Source organism: Aegilops tauschii, chromosome 6 (assembly GCF_002575655.3).
Source record: "Aegilops tauschii subsp. strangulata cultivar AL8/78 chromosome 6, Aet v6.0, whole genome shotgun sequence".
Taxonomy (NCBI): Eukaryota; Viridiplantae; Streptophyta; class Magnoliopsida; order Poales; family Poaceae; genus Aegilops; species Aegilops tauschii.
Window position 1 is genome coordinate 466027251 of NC_053040.3, and position 25452 is coordinate 466052702.

At 41.8% G+C, this 25452-nt stretch overlaps 1 protein-coding gene across 1 annotated transcript; it reads right to left on the minus strand.

The window, feature by feature from the left end:
• Positions 1-20753: 20753 nt before the first annotated feature.
• On the minus strand, positions 20754-25234 carry LOC141026197 (uncharacterized). The gene is made up of 4 exons (XM_073502188.1): positions 24519-25234; positions 24150-24432; positions 23740-24068; positions 20754-20759 (listed from the first exon to the last, which is right to left on the minus strand). Exons 1-4 carry the CDS (start codon positions 24621-24623, stop codon positions 20754-20756), a joined length of 723 nt encoding a protein of 240 aa, XP_073358289.1. The 5' UTR covers positions 24624-25234.
• Positions 25235-25452: the final 218 nt, after the last annotated feature.

The following is a 25452-nucleotide window of genomic DNA, read 5'->3' on the forward strand; positions in this document are numbered from 1 at the left end:
TGTTTCCTTTCCCGTCTTGGTTGTTGCATCAAAGCAGACACCACTGTTTTGGTTGTTGCTCTTCTTATCTTGGGCGATCGTGTAAAATGTATTACCATTTATCTCGTACCCTTTGAAAGTCATTATATTCGAAGATGGTAACTGGGACAGCGAGTACAGGTCATCTTCAATAGAGGCGTCATGCATGGTACGTGTCTGCAACCAGCCGGCGAAACTCCTGGTTTGTTCACGTGTAATCCAGTCATCAGACCGCTCCGGGTGTTTGGAGCGTAGAAAATTCTTGTGTTCGTCCATATACGGAGCCACCAAGGCGGAATTCTATATAACTGTGTAGTGTGCTTCAGTGAGAGAATGTCCGTCCATACATATTTTTTGATTCCCTCCTAGCGTGCCTTTTCCATCCAGTCTGCCCTTATGCCGCGATTCAGGAACACCAATCGGCTTAAGGTCAGGAATAAAGTCAATACAAAACTCAATGACCTCCTCATTTTCATGGCCCTTGGAGATGCTTCCTTCTGGCCTAGCACGGTTATGAACATATTTCTTTAAGACTCCCATGAACCTCTCAAAGGGGAACATATTGTGTAGAAATACAGGACCCAAAACGCTAATCTCTTCGCATAGGTGAACTAGGACGTGCGTCATGATGTTGAAGAAGGATGGTGGGAACACCAACTCAAAACTGACAAGACATTGCACCAAATCATTCTCTAACCTTGGTATGATTTCTGGATCGATTACCTTCTGAGAGATTGCATTGAGGAATGCACATAGCTTCACAATGGCTAATCGAACGTTATCCGGTAGAAGCCCCCTCAATGCAACCGGAAGCAGTTGCGTCATAATCACGTGGCAGTCATGAGACTTTAGGTTCTGGAACTTTTTCTCTGCCATGTTTATTATTCCCTTTATATTCGACGAGAAGCCAGACGGTACCTTAATACTGAGCAGGCATTCAAAGAAGATTTCCTTCTCTTCTTTGGTAAGAGCATAGCTGGCATGACCCTGATGTATGCCGTCTTTTCCGTGCATACGTTGCTGGTCCTCCCATGCCTCAGGTGTATCTTTTGTCTTCCCATACACGCCCAAGAAGCCAAGCAGGGTCTCGCAAAGATTCTTCGTCACGTGCATCACGTCGATTGCAGAGAGGACCTCTAGATCTTTCCAATAGGGCAGGTCCCAAAATATAGATTTCTTCTTCCACATGGGTGCACGTCCGTCAGCGTCATTCGGAACAGGTTGTCCGCCAGGACCCTTTCCAAAGACTACCTTCAAATCCTTGACCATATCATGTACATCAGCACCAGTACGGTGGCGAGGCTTCGTCCGGTGATCCGCCTCACCTTTGAAATGCTTGCCTTTCTTTCTTACGGGATGCCTGCTCGGAAGAAATCGACGATGTCCCAGGTACACATTCTTCCTACAATTGTCCAAATATATACTGTCGGTATCATCCAAACAGTGCGTGCATGCGCGGTATCCCTTGTTTGTCTGTCCTGAAAGGTTACTGAGAGCAGGCCAATCATTGATGGTCACGAACAGCAAGGCCTTTAGGTCAAATTCTTCCCCCATGTGCTCATCCCACACACGTACACCTGTTCCATTCCACAGCTGTAAGAGTTCTTCAACGAATGGCCTTAGGTACACATCAATGTCGTTGCCGGGTTGCTTAGGGCCTTGGATGAGCACTAGCATCATAATGAACTTCCGCTTCATGCACAACCAAGGAGGAAGGTTATACAAACATAGAATCACAGGCCAGGTGCTATGGTTGCTGCTCTGCTCCCCAAAAGGATTAATGCCATCTGCGCTTAGACCAAACCATACGTTCCTTGCATCATCTGCAAACTCCTTCCCGTACTTTGTCTCAATTTTTCTCCACTGCGACCCGTCAGCGGGTACTCTCACTTTCCGTCTTTCTTATGGTCTTCTCTGTGCCATCGCATCGCCTTGGCATGCTCTTTGTTTTGGAACAAACGTTTCAACCGTGGTATTATAGGAGCATACCACATCACCTTGGCAGGAATCTTCTTCCTGGGGCGCTCGCCCTCGACATCACCAGGGTCATCGCGCCTGATCTTATAGCGCAATGCACCGCATACCGGGCAAGCGTTCAAATCCTCGTACTCACCGCGGTAGAGGATGCAGTCATTAGGGCATGCATGTATCTTCTGCACCTCTAACCCTAGAGGGCAGACAGCCTTCTTTGCTTCGTACGTACTCTCGGGCAATTCATTGTCCTTTGGAAGCATATTCTTTATCATTACCAGCAACTTTCCAAATCCCTTGTCAGATACACCATTCTCTGCCTTCCATTGCAGCAATTCCAGTGTGGTGCCCAACTTTTTCTTGTCAGCTTCGCAATTCGGGTACAACAATTTCTTGTGATCCTCTAACATGCGCTGCAACTTCTTCTTCTCCAAATCACTTGCGCAGTTTCTATTTGCATCGGCAATGGCCCGACCTAGATCATCAGCGGGCTCATCTGATGCCTCTTCTTCAGCTTCTTCCTGCATTGCCGGCTCAGCTTCTTCCCCCATTGTTGTATCATCGTATTCAGGGAACCCATGGCCAGGATAGTTGTCGTCGTCCTCTTCTTCTTCATTGTCTTCCATCATAACCCCTCTTTCTCCGTGCTTGGTCCAAACATTATAGTGGGGCATGAAATCGGACTTAAACAGGTGGACGTGAATGGTTCTTGACGTAGAGTAATTGTGATCATTCTTACAGACTAAACATGGACAAGGCATAAAACCATCCGCCCGCTTGTTTGCCTCAGCCGCAAGCAGAAAAGTTTGCATGCAATTAATGAACTCGGGAGAGCATCGGTCATCGTACACCCATTGTCGGCTCATCTTCATTACACAACACCGAATAGACCAAATTAATACAAGTTCATACATAAAGTTCATACAAGACTTAAATGCAACAAACAAATAACTCTCTAACTAAAGAATTTAAATGCAACAACAAATGCGATCAAGATCGCAACTAAGGTAACAGTTGATCCAACATCATAATGATACCAAGCCTCACTATCAATGGCATATTTTCTAATCTTTCTAATCTTCAAGCGCATTTTCTCCATCTTGATCTTGTGATCATCGATGACATCGGCAACATGCAACTCCAATTCCATCTTCTCCCCCTCAATTCTTTTCAATTTTTCTTTCAAATACTCGTTTTCTCTTTCAACTAAATTTAACCTCTCGACAATAGGGTCGGTTGGAATTTCCGGTTCACAAACCTCCTAGACAAAAATATCTATGTCAACTTGATGGGCATAATTTGTCATAAACACGAAATGCAACAACTAGTTTTAAAAGAGAATATACCACATCCGAATCATAACAAGGACGAGGGCCGACGGGGACGGATATCAAAACCATGGCACTATGTATAACAAACAACGTACGGGTAAGATAATTATACGAGTAACTATATATCCAAATCACACAAACATCAATTTGGTAATGTAAAACATTCATGAACAAGAGGCTCACCACAAGGTGGTGCCGGCGACAGAACGGTGCGGGCGATCGACTGTGGTTACGACGGAGATTTAGAAGGCACTAAGTAAACCACACCTACATATGCAAACTAAGTGTTAGTTTTGACCACAAATTGCATATAAATCAAATACTAGCACATATATTTTCTACCAAATCACTATACAAAGCATTGCAAGAGCTAATCTAGCAATGAGAGATGAAAGGACAAAGTTGCTAACCTTTGTGATCATTTGAATGGATGGGGGCCTTCAAATCTTGACAAATTTTGGGCAAAATGTGTGATGAGATCGAGAGGAAGAGGGGAAGAACAGAGAGGAGAGGGGAAAGGGGAAGAACAGAGCGAGCTCGGGTGGACGAAGGGCTTATGTAGGACGACCTTTAGCACCGGTTCGTGCCATGAACTGGTACTAAAGGTGCCGGAGGGGCCCCGAACTGACAACATCCTGCCACCACTCACTTTAGTACCGATCCGTGGCACGAACCGGTGCTAAAGGTCGGCCACGAACCAGCACTAATGAAAGCGGCTGGCTAGCCGTTGGAACCGACACTAATGCACACATTAGTGCCGACTCAAAAGCAAACCGGCACTAATGTGCTTGACATTTGACCCTTTTTATACTAGTGTATATTATGCCATTATTACTGTTGTACTGTGTCTTCCTTATATGGAATACATCTCGTGCCTTACAGGATTGGTTTGCTGCTTCAGAGTGACAAATGTTTCCCATGTTCCATTGAAACTATATTGGAGAGAAACATGATGGCACCTTGACAATTGAGGTATTCGACGAGCTCTTCTCTACGGTTAAAAGTGCTTCCCTTACATTACATAATTTGTAGAGAAATCATACTACTTTTCCTTTGGCCATAAATTGCTTATTTCGTATTACATACTTTTTAAAGAAATTTTGGTGTTGTATTGGCTTGCTTGCCTTTCCATCTGAACAATTTTCTTCTCCTGGTCCTATCTCAAAGCATCTTCGTACAAAAAGAACCTATTCAACATTTTAAATATAAATATCAGTATTCCGTTGTAACTTCAATTGATGTCATATTTCATTTTTCATTTAGCCAGGTGCACTTACTATGAAGCTACATATAAAAGGAGAAAGTCCCGCAGCAACGCGCGGGGTATCATCTAGTATTTACAAAAGGGAGGACACACTACTATCAAGAATGTGAGGGTAGAGCAAACAACAAAAGTTTCAACAGTCTACTTGCTTATGTGATGAAGGCTACGAATGAAGGAAATATGCCCTAGAGGCAATAATAAAGTTGTTATTTATATTTTCTTATATCATGATAAATGTTTATTATTCATGCTAGAATTGTATTGACTGGAAACTTGATACATGTGTGAATACATAGACAAAACAAAGTGTCCCTAGTATGCCTCTACTAGACTAGCTCGTTAATCAAAGATGGTTAAGTTTCGTAACCATAGACATGTGTTGTCATTTGATGAACGGGATCACATCATTAGGAGAATGATGTGATGGACAAGACCCATCCATTAGCTTAGCATAATGATCATGTAGTTTTATTGCTATTGCTTTCTTCATGACTTATACACATTCCTCTGACTATGAGATTATGCAACTCCCGAATACCGGAGGAACACTTTGTGTGCTATCAAACATCACAACGTAATTGGGTGATTATAAAGATGCTTTACAGGTGTCTCCGATGGTGTTTGTTGAGTTGGCATAGATCAAGATTAGGATTTGTCACTCCATGTATCGGAGAGGTATCTCTGGGCCCTCTCGGTAATGCTCATCACTATAAGCCTTGCAAGCAATGTGACTAATGAGTTATTTGCGGGATGATGCATTATGGAACGAGTAAAGAGACTTGCCGGTGACGAGATTGAACTAGGTATGATGATACCGACGATCGAATCTCGGGCAAGTAACATACCGATGACAAAGGGAACAACGTATGTTGTTATGCGGTTTGACCGATACAGATCTTCGTAGAATATGTAGGAACCAATATGAGCATCTAGGTTCCGCTATTGGTTATTGACCGGAGATGTGTCTCGGTCATGTCTACATAGTTCTCGAACCCGTAGGGTCCGCACGCTTAACGTTCGATGACGATTTGTATTGTGAGTTATGTGATTTGATGACCGAAGTTTGTTCGGAGTCCCGGATGAGATCACAGACATGATGAGGAGTCTCAAAATGGTCAAGACATGAAGATTGATATATTGGACGATATTATTCGGACACTGGATGAGTTCCGAGGGGTACCGAATAATTATCAGAGTGCCGGAGGGTTATCGGATCCCCTCGGGGGAACTAATGGGCCTTCATGGGCCTTAGTAGGAAGAGAGGAAGGGCCACAAGGGGCTGGCCGCACCCCCCCTTTGGGTCCGAATTGGATTAGGGGAAGGGGGCGACGCCCCCTTTCCTTCCCTTCCCTCTCTCCCTTCCTTCTTCCCCCTCTTCCTTAGGTGGAAACCTACTAGGACTTGGAGTCCTAGTAGGATTCCCCTCTCCTGGCGCGCCCTAGGAGGGCCGTCCGGCCTCCCCTCCCTCCTTTATATACGGGGGCAGGGGGGCACCCTAGGACACACAAGTTCTCTTAACCGTGTGCGGTGCCCCCCTCCACAGTTACACACCTCGGTCATATCATCGTAGTACTTAGGCGAAGCCCTGCGCCGGTAACTTCATCATCACCCTCGCCACGCCGTCATGCTGACGGAACTCTCCCTCGGCCTCAACTGGATCAAGAGTTTGAGGGACGTCATCGAGCTGGAAGTGTGCTGATCGCGGAGGTGCCGTACGTTCAGTACTTGGATCGGTTGGATCGCGAAGACGTTCGACTACATCAATTGCATTACTAAACGCTTTCGCTTTCGGTCTACGAGGGTACGTGGACACACTCTCCCCGCTCGTTGCTATGCATCTCCTAGATGGATCTTGCGTGATCGTAGGTAAATTTTTTGAAATACTACGATCCCAACAGTGGCATCCGAGCCAGGTCTATGCGTAGATGTTATATGCACGAGTAGAACACAAAAGTTGTGGGCGATAATAGTCATACTGCTTACCAGCAACGTCTTACTTTGATTCGGCGGTATTGTTGGATGAAGCGGCCTGGACCGACATTACATGACCACGTTCATGAGACTAGTTCTACCGACGTGCTTCGCACACAGGTGGCTAGCGGGTGTCTGTTTCTCTAGCTTTAGTTGAATCGAGTTTGACTACGCCCGGTCCTTGTTGAAGGTTAAAACAGCACACTTGACGAAAAATCGTTGTGGTTTTGATCCGTATGTAAGAACGGTTCTTGCTAGAAGCCCGTAGCAGCCACATAAAACTTGCAACAACAAAGTAGAGGACGTCTAACTTGTTTTTGCAGGGCCTGTTGTGATATGATATGGTCAAGACATGATGTGATATAATTTGTTGTATGAGATGATAATGTTTTTGTTAAAATTATCGGCAACTGGCAGGAGCCTTATGGTTGTCTCTTTATTGCATAAGGTGCAAGCGCCATATAATTGCTTTACTTTATCGCTATGCGATAGCAATAGTTGGCGAGACGACTATGTGACGACACGTTGATAGAGATCAAGATGATGGAGATCATGGTGTCATGCCGGTGACAATGGAGATCATGATGGTACTTTGAAGATGGAGATCAAAGGCACAAGATAATGATGGCCATATCATGTCACATATTTTGATTGCATGTGATGTTTATCTTTTACGCATCTTATTTTTGCTTAATACGACGGTAGCATTATGAGATGATCCCTTACTAAAATTTCAAGGTATAAGTGTTCTCCTGAGTATGCACCATTGCGGCAGTTCTTCGTGCTCAGACACCACGTGATGATCGGGTGTGATAAGCTCTACGTTCACATACAACGGGTGCAAGCCAGTTTTGCACACGCGGAATACTCAGGTTAAACTTGACAAGCCTAGCATATGCAGATATGGCCTCGGAACACTGAGACCGAAAGGTCGAACGTGAATCATATTGTAGATATGATCAACATAGTGATGTTCACCATTGAAAACTACTCCATCTCACGTGATGATCAGACATGGTTTAGTTGATATGGATCACGTGATCACTTAGATGATTAGAGGGATGTCTATCTAAGTGGGAGTTCTTAAGTAATATGATTAATTGAACTTTAATTTATCATGAACTTAGTACCTGATAGTATTTTGCATAACTATGTTGTAGATCAATAGCTCGCGATGTAGCTCCCCGTTTATTTTTGATATGTTCCTAGAGAAAACTAAGTTGAAAGATGATAGTAGCAATGATGCGGACTGGATCCGTGATCTAAGGATTATCCTCATTGTTGCACAGAAGAATTATGTCCTTGATGCACCTCTAGGTGACAGACCTATTGCAGGAGCAGATGCAGACGTTATGAACATTTGACAAGCTCAGTATGATGACTACTTGATAGTTTAGTGCACCATGCTTTACGGCTTAGAACCGGGACTTCAAAACGTTTTGAACGCCAAGGAGAATATAAGATGTTCCAAGAGCTGAAATTGGTATTTCAGACTCATGCCCGAGTCAAGAGGTATGAGACCTCTGACAAGTACTTTACCTACAAGATGGAGGAGAATAGCTCAATCAGTGAGCATGTGCTCAGAATGTCTGAGTACTACAATCGCTTGAATCTAGTGGGAGTTAATCTTCCAGATAAAATAGTGATTGACAGAATTCTCTAGTCACTATTGCTACCTCTTGAGCACTGCGTTGGTTTTCCCTTGAAGAGGAAAGGGTGATGCAGCAAAGTAGCGTAAGTATTTCTCTCAGTTTTTGAGAACCAAGGTATCAATCCAGTAGGAGGCCACACGCAAGTCCCTCGTACCTACACAAACAAATAAGAACCTTGCAACCAACGCGATAAAGTGGTTGTCAATCCCTTCACGGCCACTTGCAAAAGTGAGATCTGATGAGATGATAAGATAATATTTTTGGTATTTTTATGATAAAGATTAGAAGTAAAGATTGCAAAATAAACGGCGCCAGAAATAGCTCGTTGACGGGAGATTAATATAATGGAAAATAGACCCCGGGGCCATAGGTTTCACTAGTGGCTTCTCTCAAGATAGCATAAGTATTACAGTGGGTAAACAAATTACTGTCGAGCAATTGATAGAATTGAGCATAGTTATGAGAATATCTAGGTATGATCATGTATATGGGCATCACATCCGTGACAAGTAGACCGACTCCTGCCTGCATCTACTACTACTCCACACATCGACCGCTATCCAGCATGCATCTAGAGTATTAAGTTCATAAGAACAGAGTAACGCTTTAAGCAAGATGACATGATGTAGAGGGATAAACTCATGCAATATGATATAAACCCCATCTTTTTATCCTCGATGGAAACAATACAATGCGTGTCGTTTCCCCTACTGTCACTGGGATCGAGCACCGCAAGATTGAACCCAAAGCTAAGCACTTATCCCATTCCAAGAAAGATCAATCTAGTAGGCCAAACCAAACTGATAATTCGAAGAGACTTGCAAAGATAACCAATCATACATAAAAGAATTCAGAGAAGATTCAAATATTGTTCATAGATAATCTTGATCATAAACCCACAATTCATCGGATCTCGACAAACACACCGCAAAAGAAGATTACATCGAATAGATCTCCAAGAGAATCGAGGAGAACTTTGTATTGAGATCCAAAGAGAGAGAAGAAGCCATCTAGCTAATAACTATGGACCCGAAGGTCTGAGGTAAACTACTCACACATCATCGGAGAGGCTATGGTGTTGATGTAGAAGCCCTTCGTGATCAATGCCCCCTCCGGCGGAGCGCCGGAAAAGGCCCCAAGATGGGATCTCACGGGTACAGAAGGTTGCGGCGGTGGAATTAGGTTTTCGTGGTGCTCTCGATGGTTTTGGGGTACGTAGGTATATATAGGAGGAAGAAGTAGGTCGGTGGTGCCACGAGGGGCCCACGAGGGTGGAGAGCGTGCCTAGGGGGGTAGGCGCGCCCCTGCCTCGTGGCCTCCTCGTTGGTTGCTTGACGTCCACTCCAAGTCCTCTGGATCATGTTTGTTCCAAAAATCACGCTCCCGAAGATTTCATTCTGTTTGGACTCCGTTTGATATTCTTTTTCTGCGAAACACTGAAATAGGCAAAAAAACAGCAATTTGGGCTGGGCCTCCGGTTAATAGGTTAGTCCCAAAAATAATATAAAAGTGTATAATAAAGCCCATTGAACATCCAAAACAGATAATATAATAGCATGGAACAATAAAAAATTATAGATACGTTGGAGATGTATCAAGCATCCCCAAGCTTAATTCCTGCTCGTCCTCGAGTAGGTAAATGATAAAAACAATTTTTTTGATGTGGAATGCTTCTTAGCATAATTTTCAATGTAATTCTTTTATTGTGGCATGAATATTTAGATCCGAAAGATTCAAGATAAAAGTTTAATGTTGACATGAAAACAATAATACTTCAAACATGCTAACCAAGCAATTATGTCTTATCAAAATAACATAGCCAAAGAAAGCTTATCCCTAGAAAATCATATAGTTAGGCCATGCTTCAATTTCGTCACACAAAACGTTCTCATCACGCATAACCCCGATGACAAGCCGAGCAATTGGTTCATACCTTTTAACTCGCTTCAGCCTTTTCAACCCTTACGCAATACATGAGCGCAAGCCATGGATATAGCACTATGGGTGGAATAAAGTATAATGATGGGGGTTATGTGAGAAGACAAAAGGTAGAAAGTCTCACATTGACGCAGCTAATCAATAGGTTATGGAGATGCCCATCAATTGATGTCAATGAGGGGAGTAGGGATTGCCATGCAACGGATGCACTAGAGCTATAAATATATGAAAGCTCAACAAAAGAAACTAAGTGGGTGTGCATCCAACTTGCCTGCTCACGAAGACCTAGGGCATTTTGAGGAAGCCCATCATTGGAATATACAAGCCAAGTTCTATAATGAAAAATTCCCACTAGTATATGAAAGTGACAACATAGGAGACTCTCTATCACGAAGATTACGGTGCTACTTTGAAGCACAAGTGTGGAAAAAGGATAGTAACATTGTCCCTTCTCTCTTTTTCTCTCATTTTTTTCTTTCTCTTTTTTTCTTGGGCCTTCTCTTTTTTGGGCCTCTTTTTTTTATCTAGTCCGGAATCTCATCCCGACTTGTGGGGGAATCATAGTATCCATCATCCTTTCCTCACATGGGACAATGCTCTAATAATGATGATCATCACACTTTTATTACTTACAACTCAAGAATTACAAATCAATACTTAGAAAAAATATGACTCTATGTGAATGCCTCCGGCGGTGTACCAGGATATGCAATGAATCAAGAGTGACATGTATGAAAGAATTATGAAGGTGGCTTTGCCACAAATACGATGTCAACTACATGATCATGCAAAGCAATATGGCAATGATGGAGCGTGTCATAATAAACAGAACGGTGGAAAGTTGCATGGCAATATATCTCGGAATGGCTATGGAAATGCCATGATAGGTAGGTATGGTGGCTGTTTTGAGGAAGGTATAAGGAGGTTTATGTGTGATAGAGCGTATCGTATCACGGGGTTTGGATGCACCGGCGAAGTTTGCACCAACTCTCAAGGCGAGAAAGGGCAACGCACGCTACCATAGAGGCTAGAAAATTGTGGAAGGTTGAGAGTGCGTATAATCCATGGACTCACATTAGTCATAAAGAACTCATATACTTATTGCAAAAGTTTATTAGCCCTCGAAGCAAAGTACTACTACGCATGCCCCTAGAGGGATAGATTGGTAGGAAAAGACCATCGCTCGTCCCCAACCGCCACTCATAAGGAAAGCAATAAAAGAACACCTTATGTGTCAAAATTGTCACACAACTTTTACCATACGTGCATGCTACGGGACTTGCCAACCTTAACACAAGTATTTCTCAATTTCACAATTACTCAACTAGCACACTCTAATATTACCACCTTTATATCTCAAAACACTTATCAAGTATCAAACTTCTCATGATATTCAATGAACTCAATATGGAAGTTTTTATTATGCTCATCTTGGATGCCTATCACATTTGGATTAATTTCACGATTAAAGCAAATTACCATGCTGTTTAGGACTCTCAAAATAATATAAGTGAAGCATGAGAGATCAATAATTTCTATAAAATAAAACCACCACCGTGCTCTAAAAGATATAAGTGAAGCACTAGAGCAAAAACTATATAGCTCAAAAGATATAAGTGAAGCACATAGAGTATTCTAACAAATTCTGAATCATGTGTGTCTCTCTCAAAAGGTGTGTACAGAGAGGATGATTGTGATAAACTAAAAAGCAAATACTCAAATCATACAAGACGCTCCAAGCAAAACACATATCATGTGGTGAATAAAAATATAGCCCCAAGTAAAGTTACCAATAGACGAAGACGAAAGAGGGGATGCCTTCCGGGGCATCCCCAAGCTTAGGCCTTTGGTTGTCCTTTAATTTTACCTTGGGGTGCCTTGGGAATCCCCAAGCTTAGGCTCTTGCCAATCCTTGTTCCATAATCCATCAGATCTTTACCCAAAACTTGAAAACTTCACAACACAAAACTTAACAGAAAATCTCGTGAGCTCCGTTAGCGAAAGAAAACAAAACACCACTTCCAGGTACTGTAATGAACTCATTCTTTATTTATATTGGTGTTAAATCTACTGTATTCCAACTTTTCTATGGTTCATAAACTCCATTACTAGCCATAGATACATTAAAATAAGCAAACAACACGCGAAAAACAGAATCTGTCAAAAACAGAACAGTCTGTAGTAATCTTTAACTAACGCAAACTTCTGGAATTCCAAAAATTCTAAAATAAATTACTGGACTTGAGGAATTTATCTATTAATCATCTTCAAAAAGAATAAACTAAATAGCACTCTCCAGTAAAAAGTTGTAGGTAATCTCGTGAGCGCTAAAGTTTCTGTTTTTTACAGCAAGATCGCAAAGACTTTCCCCAAGTCTTCCCAAAGGTTCTACTTGGCACAAACACTAATTAAAACACAAAACCACAACTAAACAGAAGCTAAATTGATTATTTATTCCTAAACAGAACCAAAAAGAAAAAAACTAAAATAAAATTGGGTTGCCTCCCAACAAGCGCTATCGTTTAACGCCCCTAGCTAGGCATAAAAGCGAGGATAGATCTAGGTATTGCCATCTTTGGTAGGCAATCCATAGGTGGCTCTCATAATAGATTCATATGGTAATTTAATTTTGTTTCTATGGAAGTGTTCCATGCCTTTCCTTAACGGAAATTGGAATATGATATTCCCTTCCTTCATTTCAATGATTGCACCAATCGTTTTAAGGAAAGGTCTACCAAGAATAATAGGACATGAAAGATTGCAATATATATCAAGAACAATGAAATCTATGGGCACATAATTCCTATTTGCAATAGTAAGAACATCATTAATTCTTCCCATAGGTTTCTTAATGGTGGAATCGGCAAGGTGCAAGTTTAAAGAACAATCATCAAATTCACGGAAACATAGCTAATCACACAAAGTTTTTGGGATCGTGGAAACACTAGCACCCAAATCACACAAAGCATAACATTCATGATCTTTAATTTTAATTTTAATTGTAGGTTCCCATCATCATAAATTTTTCTAGGGATAGAAACTTCCAACTCAATTTTTTCTTCATAAGATTGCATCAAAGCATCAACGATATGCTTAGTAAAAGCTTTATTTTGACTATAAGCATGCGGATAATTTAGCACGGATTGCAACAAGGAAATACAACCTATTAAAGAACAATTATCATAATTAAATTCCCTGAAATCCAAGATAGTGGGTTCATTGCTATCTAAAGTTTGACCTCTTCAATCCCACATTTACCAATTTTAGCATCAAGATCTAAAAACTCCGAAATTTTGGGACGCCTTTTAACTAAAGTTGACTCATCTCCAGTCCCATCATTATCAAGATTCATATTGCAAAATAGAGATTTAATAGGGGACACATCAATTACTTTTAGATCTTCATCTTTATTATCATGAAAACTAGAAGAACACACTTTTACAAAGCAATCTTTCTTAGCACGCATCCTAGCGGTTCTTTCTTTGCACTCATCAATGGAAATTCTCTTGGCTTTGAGAGACTCATTGATATCATGCTTAGGTGGAATAGATCTAAGTTTCAAAGAATCAACATCAAGATAAATTCTATCTACGTTCCTAGCCAATTCGTCAATCTTAGGCAATTTTTCTTCAAGCAAAGCATTGAAATTCTTTTGAGAAATCATAAATTCTTTAACACTAGTCTCAAAATCAGAGGGCATCTTATTAAAATTTTCATAAGAGTTGTTGTAGGAATTACCATAATTATTAGAGGAATTATTAGGGAACGGCCTAGGATTAAAGTTTCCTCTATACGCATTGTTACCAAAATTATTCCTACCAACAAAATTCACATCCATAGATTCATTATTATTCTCAATCAAAGTAGACAAAGGCATATCATTGGGATCAGAAGAAACACTCTTATTAGCAAACAATTTCATAAGTTCATCCATCTTTCCATTCAAAACATTAATTTCTTCAATCGCATGAACCTTTTTACTAGTAGATCTTTTAGTGTGCCATTGAGAATAATTAACCATAATATTATCTAGGGTTTAGTAGCTTCTCCTAAAGTGATTTCCATAAAAGTGCCTCCCGTGGCCGAATCTAAAAGATTTCTAGAAGCAAAATTCAATCCGGCATAATTTTTTTGTATAATCATCCATAAATTCAAACCATGTGTAGGGCAATTACGTATCATTAATTTCATTCTCTCCCAAGCTTGTGCAACATGTTCATGATCAAGTTGCTTAAAATTCATAATATCGTTTCTAAGAGAGATGATCTTAGCGGGAGGAAAATACTTAGAGATAAAAGCATCTTTGCACTTATTCCTAGAATCAATACTATTTTTGGGCAAAGACGAAAACCAAGTTTTAGCGCGATGTCTAAGAGAAAACGGAAATAGCTTCAATTTAACAATATCATTATCCACATCTTTCTTCTTTTGCATATAACACAAATCAACAAAGCTATTTAGATGGGTAGCGGCATCTTCACTAGGAAGGCCAGCGAATTGATCTTTCATGACAAGATTCGACAAAGCAACATTAATTTCACAAGATTCAACTTCGGTAAGAGGAGAAATCGGGGTGCTAAGAAAATCATTGTTGTTGGTATTGGTGAAGTCACACAATTTAGTATTGTCTTGAGCCATCGTGACAAGCAAGCAATCCAACACACGAGCAAACAAGAAGCAAGTGAAAAAGAGGCGAACGGAAAAGAGGGCGAATTAAACGGCAAGGGTGCAGTGGGGGAGAGGAAAATGAGAGGCAAATGGCAAATAATGTAATGCGAGGGATAAGAGTTTGTGATGGGTACTTGGTATGTCTTGACTTGTGCGTAGACTCCCCGGCAACGGCGCCAGAAATCCTTCTTGCTACCTCTTGATCACTGCGTTGGTTTTCCCTTGAAGAGGAAAGGGTGATGCAACAAAGTAGCGTAAGTATTTCCCTCAGTTTTTGAGAACCAAGGTATCAATCCAGTGGAGGCCACACGCAAGTCCCTCGTACCTACACAAACAAATAAGAACCTTGCAACCAACGCGATAAAGAGGTTGTCAATCCCTTCATGGCCACTTGCAAAAGTGAGATCTGATAGAGATGATAAGATAATATTTTTTGTATTTTTATGATAAAGATTAAAAGTAAAGATTGCAATATAAACGACGCTAGAAATAGCTCGTTGACGGGAGATTAAAATGATGGAAAATAGACCCGGGGGCCATAGGTTTCACTAGTGGCTTCTCTCAATATAGCATAAGTATTACGGTGGGTAAACAATTTACCGTCGAGCAATTGATAGAATTGAGCATAGTAATGAGAATATCTAGGTATGATCATGTATATAGGCATCACGTCCGTGACAAGTAGACCGACTCCTGCCTGCATCTACTACTATTACTCCACACATCGACTGCTATCCAGCATGCATCTAGAGTATTAAGTTCATAAGAACGGAGTAACGCTTTAAGCAAGATGACATGATGTAGAGGGATAAACTCATGCAATATGATATAAACCCCATATTTTTATCCTCGATGGCAACAATACAATACGTGTCGTTTCCCCTACTGTCACTGCGAGCGAGCACCGCAAGATTGAACCCAAAGCTAAGCACTTCTCCCATTGCAAGAAAGATCAATCTAGTAGGCCAAACCAAACTGATAATTCGAAGAGACTTGCAAAGATAACCAATCATACATAAAAGAATTCAGAGAAGATTCAAATATTGTTCATAGACAATCTTGATCATAAACCCACAATTCATCGGATCTCGACAAACACACCGCAAAAGAAGATTACATCGAATAGATCTCCAAGAGAATCGAGGAGAACTTTGTATTGAGATCCAAAGAGAGAGAAGAAGCCATCTAGCTAATAACTATGGACCTGAGGGTCTGAGGTAAACTACTCACACATCATCGGAGAGGCTATGGTGTTGATGTAGAAGCCCTCCGTGATCAATGCCCCCTCCAGCGGAGCACCGGAAAAGGCCCCAAGATGGGATCTCACGGGTACAGAAGGTTGCGGCGGTGGAATTAGGTTTTCGTGGTGCTCTCGATGGTTTCGGGGTACGTAGGTATATATAGGAGGAAGAAGTAGGTCGGTGGAGCCACGAGGGGCCCACGAGGGTGGAGGGCGCGCCTAGGGGGTAGGCGCGCCCCCTAGCCTTGTGGCCTCCTCATTCGTTGCTTGACGTCCACTCCAAGTCCTCTGGATCACGTTTGTTCCAAAAATCACGCTCCTGAAGGTTTCATTCCGTTTGGACTCCGTTTGATATTCTTTTTCTGCGAAACACTGAAATATGCAAAAAAACTGCAATTTGGTCTAGGCCTCCGGTTAATAGGTTAGTCCCAAAAATAATGTAAAAGTGTATAATAAAGCCCATTGAACATCCAAAACAGATAATATAATAACATGGAACGATAAAAAATTATAGATACGTTGGAGACGTATCAACTATCACCAAGTTACTGGAACTTCGTGATGAACTATAATATGCAAGGGATGACAAACGAATCCCGAGGTCTTCGTGATGCTAAAATCGGCAAAGGTAGAAATCAAGAAAAGCATCAAATGTTGATGGTTGACAAGACCACTAGTTTCAAGTAAAAGGGCAAGGGAAAGAAAGGGAACTTCAAGAAAGAATGGAAAGCAAGTTGCCACTCCCATGAAGAAGCCCAAAGCTAGACCCAAGCCTGAAACTGAGTGCTTCTACTGCAAAGGAAATGGTCAGTGGAAGCGGAAATGTCCCAAATACTTGGCGGATAAGAAGGATGGCAAAGTGAACAAAAGTATATATGATATACATGTTATTGATGTGTACTTTACTAGTATTCATAGTAGCCCCTGGGTATTTGATACTGGTTCAGTTGCTATGATTAGTAACTTGAAACAAGAGTTAAAAAATGAATAGAGACTAGTTGAGGGTGAGGTGACGATGTGTGTTGGAAGTGATTCCAAGGTTGATAAGATCACCATCGCACACTCCCTTTACCTTCGGGATTAGTGTTGAACCTAAAATAAATGTTATTTGGTGTTTGCGTTGAGCTTAATATGATTGGATCATGTTTATTGCAATACGGTTATTCATTTAAGTCAAAGAATAATTGTTATCCTGTTTACATGAATAAAACCTTCAGTGGTCATACACCTAAGGTGAATGGTTTATTGAATCTCGATCATAGTGATACACATATTTATAATATTGATGCCAAAAGATGCAAAGTTGATAATGATAGTGCAACATATTTGTGGCACTGCCGTTTAGGTAATATTGGTGTAAAGCGCATGAAGAAAATCCATGCTGATGGGCTTTTGGAATCACTTGATTATGAATCACTTGATGCTTGCGAACCATGCCTCATGGGCAAGATGACTAAGACTCCATTCTCCGGAACAATGGAGCGAGCCACTTACTTATTGGAAATAATACATACAGATGTATGCGGTCCGATGAGTGTTGAGGCTTGCGGCAGGTATCATTATTTTCTGACCTTCATAGATGATTTGAGCAGATATGGGTGTATCTACTTAATGAAACACAAGTCTGAAACATTTGAAAAGTTCAAAGAATTTCAGAGTGAAGTTGAGAATCATCATAACAAGAAAATAAAGTTTCTACGATCTGATCGCGGAGGCGAATATTTGAGTTACGAGTTTGGCATTCATTTAAAACAATGTGGAATAGTGCTACCTCTTGAGCATGCGTTGGTTTTCCCTTGAAGAGGAAAGGGTGATGCAGCAAAGTAGCGTAAGTATTTACCTCAGTTTTTGAGAACCAAGGTATCAATCCAGTAGGAGGCCACACGCAAGTCCCTCGTACCTACACAAACAAATAAGAACGTTCCAACCAACGCGATAAAGGGGTTGTCAATCCCTTCACGGCCACTTGCAAAAGTGAGATCTGATAGAGATGATAATATTTTTGGTATTTTTGTGATAAAGATTGAAAGTAAATATTGCAAAGTAAAAATAGATTGGAAACTTATATGATGGAAAATAGACCCGGGGGCCATAGGTTTCACTAGTGGCTTCTCTCAAGATAGCATAAGTATTACGGTGGGTGAACAAATTACTGCCGAGCAATTGATAGAAAAGTGCATAATTATGAGAATATCTAGGCATGATCATGTATATAGGCATCATGTCCGCGACAAGTAGACCGACTCCTGCCTGCATCTACTACTATTACTCCACACATCGACCGCTATCCAGCATGTATCTAGAGTATTAAGTTCATAAGAACAGAGTAACGCATTAGGCAAGATGACATGATGTAGAGGGATAAACTCAATCAATATGATATAAAACCCATCTTTTTATCCTCGATGGCAACAATACAATACGTGTCGTTTCCCCTTCTGTCACTGGGATCGAGCAACGCAAGATTGAACCCAAAGCTAAGCACTTCTCCCACTGCAAGAAAGATCAATCTAGTAGGCCAAACCAAACTGATAATTCGAAGAGACTTGCAAAGATAACCAATCATACATAAAAGAATTCAGAGGAGATTCAAATATTGTTCATAGATAATCTTGATCATAAACCCACAATTCATCGGATCTCGACAAACACACCGCAAAAAAGAGTTACATCAAATAGATCTCTAAGAAGATCGAGGAGAACTTTGTATTGAGATCCAAAGAGAGAGAGAAGAAGCCATCTAGCTAATAACTATGGACCCGAAGGTCTATGGTAAAATACTCACACATCATCGGAGAGGCTATGGTGTTGATGTAGAAGCCCTCCGTGATCGATTCCCCCCCGGCGGAGCGCCGGAAAAGGCCCCAAGATGGGATCTCACGGGTACAGAAGGTTGCGGCGCTGGAAATAGGGTTTCTTGGTGCTCCTGGTTGGTTTCGGGGTATATGGGTATATATAGGAGGAAGAAGTAGGTCGGTGGAGCTGCGAGGGGCCCACAAGGGTGGGGGGCGCGCCCAGGGGGGCAGGCGCGCCTCCCTGTTTCATGGCCTCCTCGTTGATTTCTTGACGTCCACTCCAAGTCCTCTGGATCATGTTTGTTCAGAAAATCACGCTCCCGAAGGTTTCATTCCGTTTGGACTCCGTTTGGTATTCCTTTTCTGTGAAACACTAAAATAGGCAAAAAAACAGCAATTTGCACTGGGCCTTGGGTTAATAGGTTAGTCCCAAAAATAATATAAAAGTGTATAATAAAGCCCATTAAACATCCAAAACAGAATATATAATAGCATGGAACAATAAAAAATTATAGATACGTTGGAGACGTATCAAATAGTTTCACAACTCATGCCACCTGGAACACCACTATGTAATGGTGTGTCCGAACGTCGTAACCGTACTTTATTAGATATGGTGCGATCTATGATGTCTCTTACCGATTTACCACTATCGTTTTGGGGTTATGAATTAGAGACAACTACATTCACGTTAAATAGGGCACCATCTAAATCTGTTGAGACGACACCGTATAAACTGTGGTTTGGCAAGAAACCTAAGCCGTCATTTCTTAAAAGTTTGAGGTTGCGATGCTTATGTGAAAAAGTTTCAAACTAATAAGCTCGAACCTAAATCGGAGAAGTGCGTCTTCAAAGGATACCCAAAAAGAAACTGTTGGGTACACCTTCTATCACAGATCCGAAGGCAAGATATTCGTTGCTAAGAATGGATCCTTTCTAGAGAAGGAGTTTCTCTCAAAAGAAGTGAGTGGGGGGAAAGTAGAACTTGATGAGGTAATTGTACCTTCTCCCGAGTTGGAAAGTAGTACATCACAGAAATCAGTTCTAGTGATTCCTACACCAATTAGTGAGGAAGCTAATGATGATGATCATGAAACTTCACATCAAGTTACTACTGAACCTCGTAGGTCAACCAGAGTATGATCCGCACCAGAGTGGTACGGTAATCCTGTTCTGGAGGTCATATTAGTTGACCATGACGAACCTACGAACTATGAGGAAGCGACGATGAGCCCAGATTTCGCAAAATGGCTTGAGGCCATGAAATCTGAGATGGGATCCATGTATGAGAACAAAGTATGGACTTTGGTTGACTTGCCCGATGATCGGCAAGCCATAGAGAACAAATGGATCTTCAAGAGGAAGACGAACGCTGATAGTAGTGTTACTATCTACAAAGCTCGACTTGTTGAAAAGGGTTTTTGACAAGTTCAAGATGTTGACTACGATGATATTTTCTCACTCATATCGATGCTTAAAGTCTGTCCGAATCATGTTAGCAGTTGCCACATTTTATGAAATCTGACGAATGGATATCAAAACTGCACTCCTTAATGGATTTATTAAATAAGAGTTGTATATGATACAACCAGAAGGTTTTGTCAGTCCTAAAGGTGCTAACAAAATGTGCAAGCTCCAGCGATCCATCTATGGCCTGGTGCAAGCATCTCGGAGTTGGAATATACGCTTTGAGAGTTGATTAAAGCATATAGTTTTATGCAGACTTGCGGTGAAGCCTGGATTTACAAGAAAGTGAGTGGGAGCACTACAGCCTTTCTGATAAGTATATGTGAATGACACATTGTTGATCGAAAATGATGTAGGATTTTCTGGAAAGCATAAAGGAGTGTTTGAAAGGAGTTTTTCAAAGAAAGACCTCGGTGAAGCTATTTACATATTGGGTATCTAGATCTATAGAGATAGATCAGGATGCTTGATAAGATTTTTTCAATGAGTACATACCTTGACAAGTTTTTGAAGTAGTTCAAAATGGAACAGTCAAAGAAGGAGTTCTTGCCTGTATTGCAAGGTGTAAAGTTGAGTAAGACTCAAAACACGACCACGGCAGAAAATAGAAAGAGAATGAAAGTCATTCCCTATGCCTCAACCATAGGTTCTACAAAGTATGCTATGCTGTGTACCAAACCTATTGTGTACCTTGCCATGAGTTTGGCAAGGGGGTACGATATTGATCCAGGAGTGGATCTCTTGACAGTGGTCAAAATTATCCTTAGAAGACTAAGGAGATATTTCTCGGTTATGAAGGTGATAAAGAGTTTGTCGTAAAGAGTTACATCGATGCAAGCTTTTACACCGATCCGGATGACTCTGAGTCTCAATCTGGATACATATTGAAAGTGGGAGCAATTAGCGAGAGTAGATCCATGCAGAGCATTGTAGACATAGAAAATTTGCAAAATACACACGGCTCTGAATGTGTTAGACCCATTGACTAATCTTATCTCACAAGCAAAACATGATCACACCTTAGTACTCTTTGGGTGTTAATCACATAGCGATGTGAACTAGATTATTGACTCTAGTAAAACCCTTTGGGTATTAGTCACATCGCGATGTGAACTGATACGTCTCCAACGTATCTATAATTTATGAAGTATTCATGCTATTATATTATCTGTTTTGGATGTTTATGGGCTTTACTAAACACTTTTATATTATTTTTGGGACTAACCTATTACCGGAGGCCCAACCCAAATTGCTGTTTTCTTGCCTATTTCAGTGTTTCGAAGAAAAGGAATATCAAACGGAGTCCAAACGGAATGAAACCTTCGGGAGAGTTATTTTTGGAATGGAAGCAATCCAGGAGACTTGGAGTAGACGTCAGGGAAGCTTCGAGGAAGCCACGAGGCAGGGAGGCGCGCCCCCACCCTCGTGGGCCCCTCGTGGCTCCCCTGACCGACTTCTTTCGCCTATATATGTCCATATACCCTAAAAGCATCGAGGAACAGAATAGATCGGGAGTTCCGCCGCCGCAAGCCTCTGTAGCCACCAAAAACCAACCGGGACCCTGTTCCGACACCCTGCCGGAGGGGGGATCCATCACCGGTGGCCATCTTGATCATCCCGGCGCTCTCCATGACGAGGAGGGAGTAGTTCACCCTCGGGGCTGAGAGTATGTACCAGTAGCTATGTGTTTGATCCCTCTCTCTCGTGTTCTTGAGATGGTACGATCTTGATGTACCACGAGCTTTGCTATTGTAGTTGGATCTTATGATGTTTCTCCCCCCCTACTCTCTTGTAATGGATTGAGTTTTCCCTTTGAAGTTATCTTATCGGATTGAGTCTTTAAGGATTTGAGAACACTTGATGTATGTCTTGCATGTGCTTATCTGTGGTGACAATGGGATATTCACGTGATCCACTTGATGTATGTTTTGGTGATCAACTTGCGGGTTCCGTTTGTGAACTTATGCATAGGGGTTGGCACACGTTTTTGTCTTGACTCTCCGGTAGAAACTTTGGGGCACTCTTTGAAGTTCTATGTGTTGGTTGAATAGATGAATTTGAGATTGTTTGATGCATATCGTATAATCATACCCACGGATACTTGAGGTGACATTGGAGTATCTAGGTGACATTAGGGTTTTGGTTGATTTGTGTCTTAAGATGTTATTCTAGTACGAACTCTATGATAGATCGATCCGAAAGAATAACTTTGAGGTGGTTTCGTACCCTACAATAATCTCTTCGTTTGTTCTCTGCTATTAGTGACTTTGGAGTGACTCTTTGTTGCATGTTGAGGGATAGTTATATGATCCAATTATGTTATTATTGTTGAGAGAACTTGCACTAGTGAAAGTATGAACCCTAGGCCTTGTTTCAACGCATTGCAATACCGTTTACGCTCACTTTTATTGCTTGTTACCTTGCTGTTTTTATAAATTCAGATTACAAAACCTATATCTACCATCCATATTGCACTTGTATCACCATCTCTTCGCCGAACTAGTGCACCTATACAATTTACCATTGTATTGGGTGTGTTGGGACACAAGAGACTCTTTGTTATTTGGTTGCAGGGTTGCTTGAGAGAGACCATCTTCATCCTACGCCTCCCACGGATTGATAAACCTTAGGTCATCCACTTGAGGGAAATTTGCTACTGTCGTACAAACCTCTGCACTTGGCACTACTAGAAAAAGGCTTACTAGTGGCGCACCAGTTTTGCCTACTAATGGCGCACTACTGGTGCGCCACTAGCACCACGCCACTAGAATATTTTAGTAATGGCGCACCACAGGTGCGCCATTAGTATCTGGTATACTAATGGCGCACCACGGGTGCGCCATTAGTATCCCACAGGTGCGCCATTAGTAACTGGTATACTAATGGCGCACCAGATGGAAGTGCGCCATTAGTAGCATTTTTTTAGAAAAAAATCGTTTTTTTCTTAATCTCAGGTCACTATTTCACATATGAGATATCCAACACATATATATATATATACAACAAGCATCCATATAACAATCATATCCAACACACAAGTTTCATCATATATACATACATAGCCAACACATAGTTCCATCGTTACATATTACAAAAGTTTCACATTGTTCATCCAACATCGTTATCCATCCAACACCACATTACAAAAGTTTCACATAGTTTAGTTCTCATTGTTCTTCTCCTTCTCCTTCCTCAGCCTGATGCGCCAAGAGCGGCGAGGCGGTGGAGGCAGCTGTGGGATGTAGTCTTCTACCACAATTGGCGTGGTCATGTCGCCCAGCTGTGGGATCGCCGGCGCCACCACCGGTGCGTGGTCATTGTCAGGCACCACCACCATTGCGAGGCCACCTTCAGGTAGGACGGGCACGACCATCGCTAGGTCATCCTCAGCCACCACCATCTCTTGCCCATGGTCAGCCAGCACCATCTCTTGCCCATGGTCAGCCAGCACCATCTCTTGCCCATGGTCAGCCACCACCATCTCTTGCCCATGGTCAGCCACCACCATCTCTTGCCCTTGGTCAGCCACCACCAGCGCTAGGTCATCCTCAGCCTGATGCCCATCGTCATCCTGCAGCGGCCCACTCTGCTCCTCTTCTCCCCCACTCCAGTCCGGATCATCCTTCTTGCTGTCTTTGCTGCTGCCAGAATCGCTGCTGCTTTCGCTAAAGCCAGAATCGCTGTTGCTTTTGCTACAACCATAATCGCTGCTGCTTTGGCTGTAGCCAGTATCGCTGCTGCTGCTCCCATTGCCTGTCCAAATGCAACAATGGCCGTTAACAATCGATGTGAGACAAAGCCAAATGTAGAGGAATAAGAAGAGGCAGAACGCACTGGCATCTTCGTCGTCAGTGTAGCGCATGCGACACATAGTCGTGTTGAAAACCTTCACGATGAGCATTGTGGCGTCATCGTCGTACCTGAAGAGAAGAAAGTACCCGGTCCGTAGGTCGTAGGCACTGTAGAACTTCTCCCAGCCACGGCACAGGTACATGTGGCCCTCCTCGATCACCAACTCCACGTCCCACAGCCTGCGAACCCCGCTGCCGGCCTGTCGGAGCTTCACATTATGTGGCGGATCTTCACCCAGCATGTTCATAAAAGTGTCAGGCAGCCTCTGCAATTTGGGACAAGGAGTGATGTAGCAAACAACAGAGTTATCATAATTAGATGGGTGAAGGGGAGATCTCTCGTTTTATATACCTGCCTCGTGGCTGATACTGAAGTCCCAAGTATGATACTGAAGAACTCAAAAGCATCCAACTCGTACTCCGGTGAGGCAGAGCGGCGGTGGCTGCTTCCCCCCATCTCTGATAAGCAGCAGAAGAGACCAATTAGTACCAGGATTATACATCGACTAATTATACACCTGACCCCATTTATAAAACATGCGATGTATTCCACAATACAAAGAACAACTACCGTTAATAGGTTGTTGTTTAGAAGGTTTCCCACATGTGTATCAGAGAACAAACATATGATCTAAGGTGAAACATTAGTGCCATGGTTAGTGGTAATTGGTAAATGCTATTTCTTTCTTTAGTCGATTTCATTTGCCTTGGTCTGAGAAAAAAATGCTACAGTTAGGAAATGCAAACATCAGATTAGAAATTATGTAGAATAGATAATCAACTTTGCTGATTCCTAATAATAGACTTATTGATTGACATTTAGGATCAAAATGCAACCAATGAAAAAAGAAAACAGAGGATCAGAGACAAGCCATGTCTTGCATTGTTTCTATTTTTGTGTTTACGGAAGTACCTAATGGTATTTTTATGATGTTTTGCAGCTGGTGAAAACGTATGAAATTGCATTGTTTTGCAGCTGGTGAAAGAAGCACCTAATTGCATTAACACATGTCCAGTTCCAATAGAAATCTTGGGGTACATTCATGCTTGAGACCCATAACAGGAGCTTACTAGCATTATGCATGCATTAACACATGCATCAAGCACCAACTGCATTGTTTTGCAGCTGGTGAAAGAAGCACCTAAACTACAATACCTTACATGTAAGCAGTGCAAAAGGAGATGAAGAAGATATCAGTTGCTAAACCCGACAGCAATTGTTACACCGCTTTAATATCTCTCAACACTTTCTAGTAGCAACTAACAACCTGTATCATCATATAAGG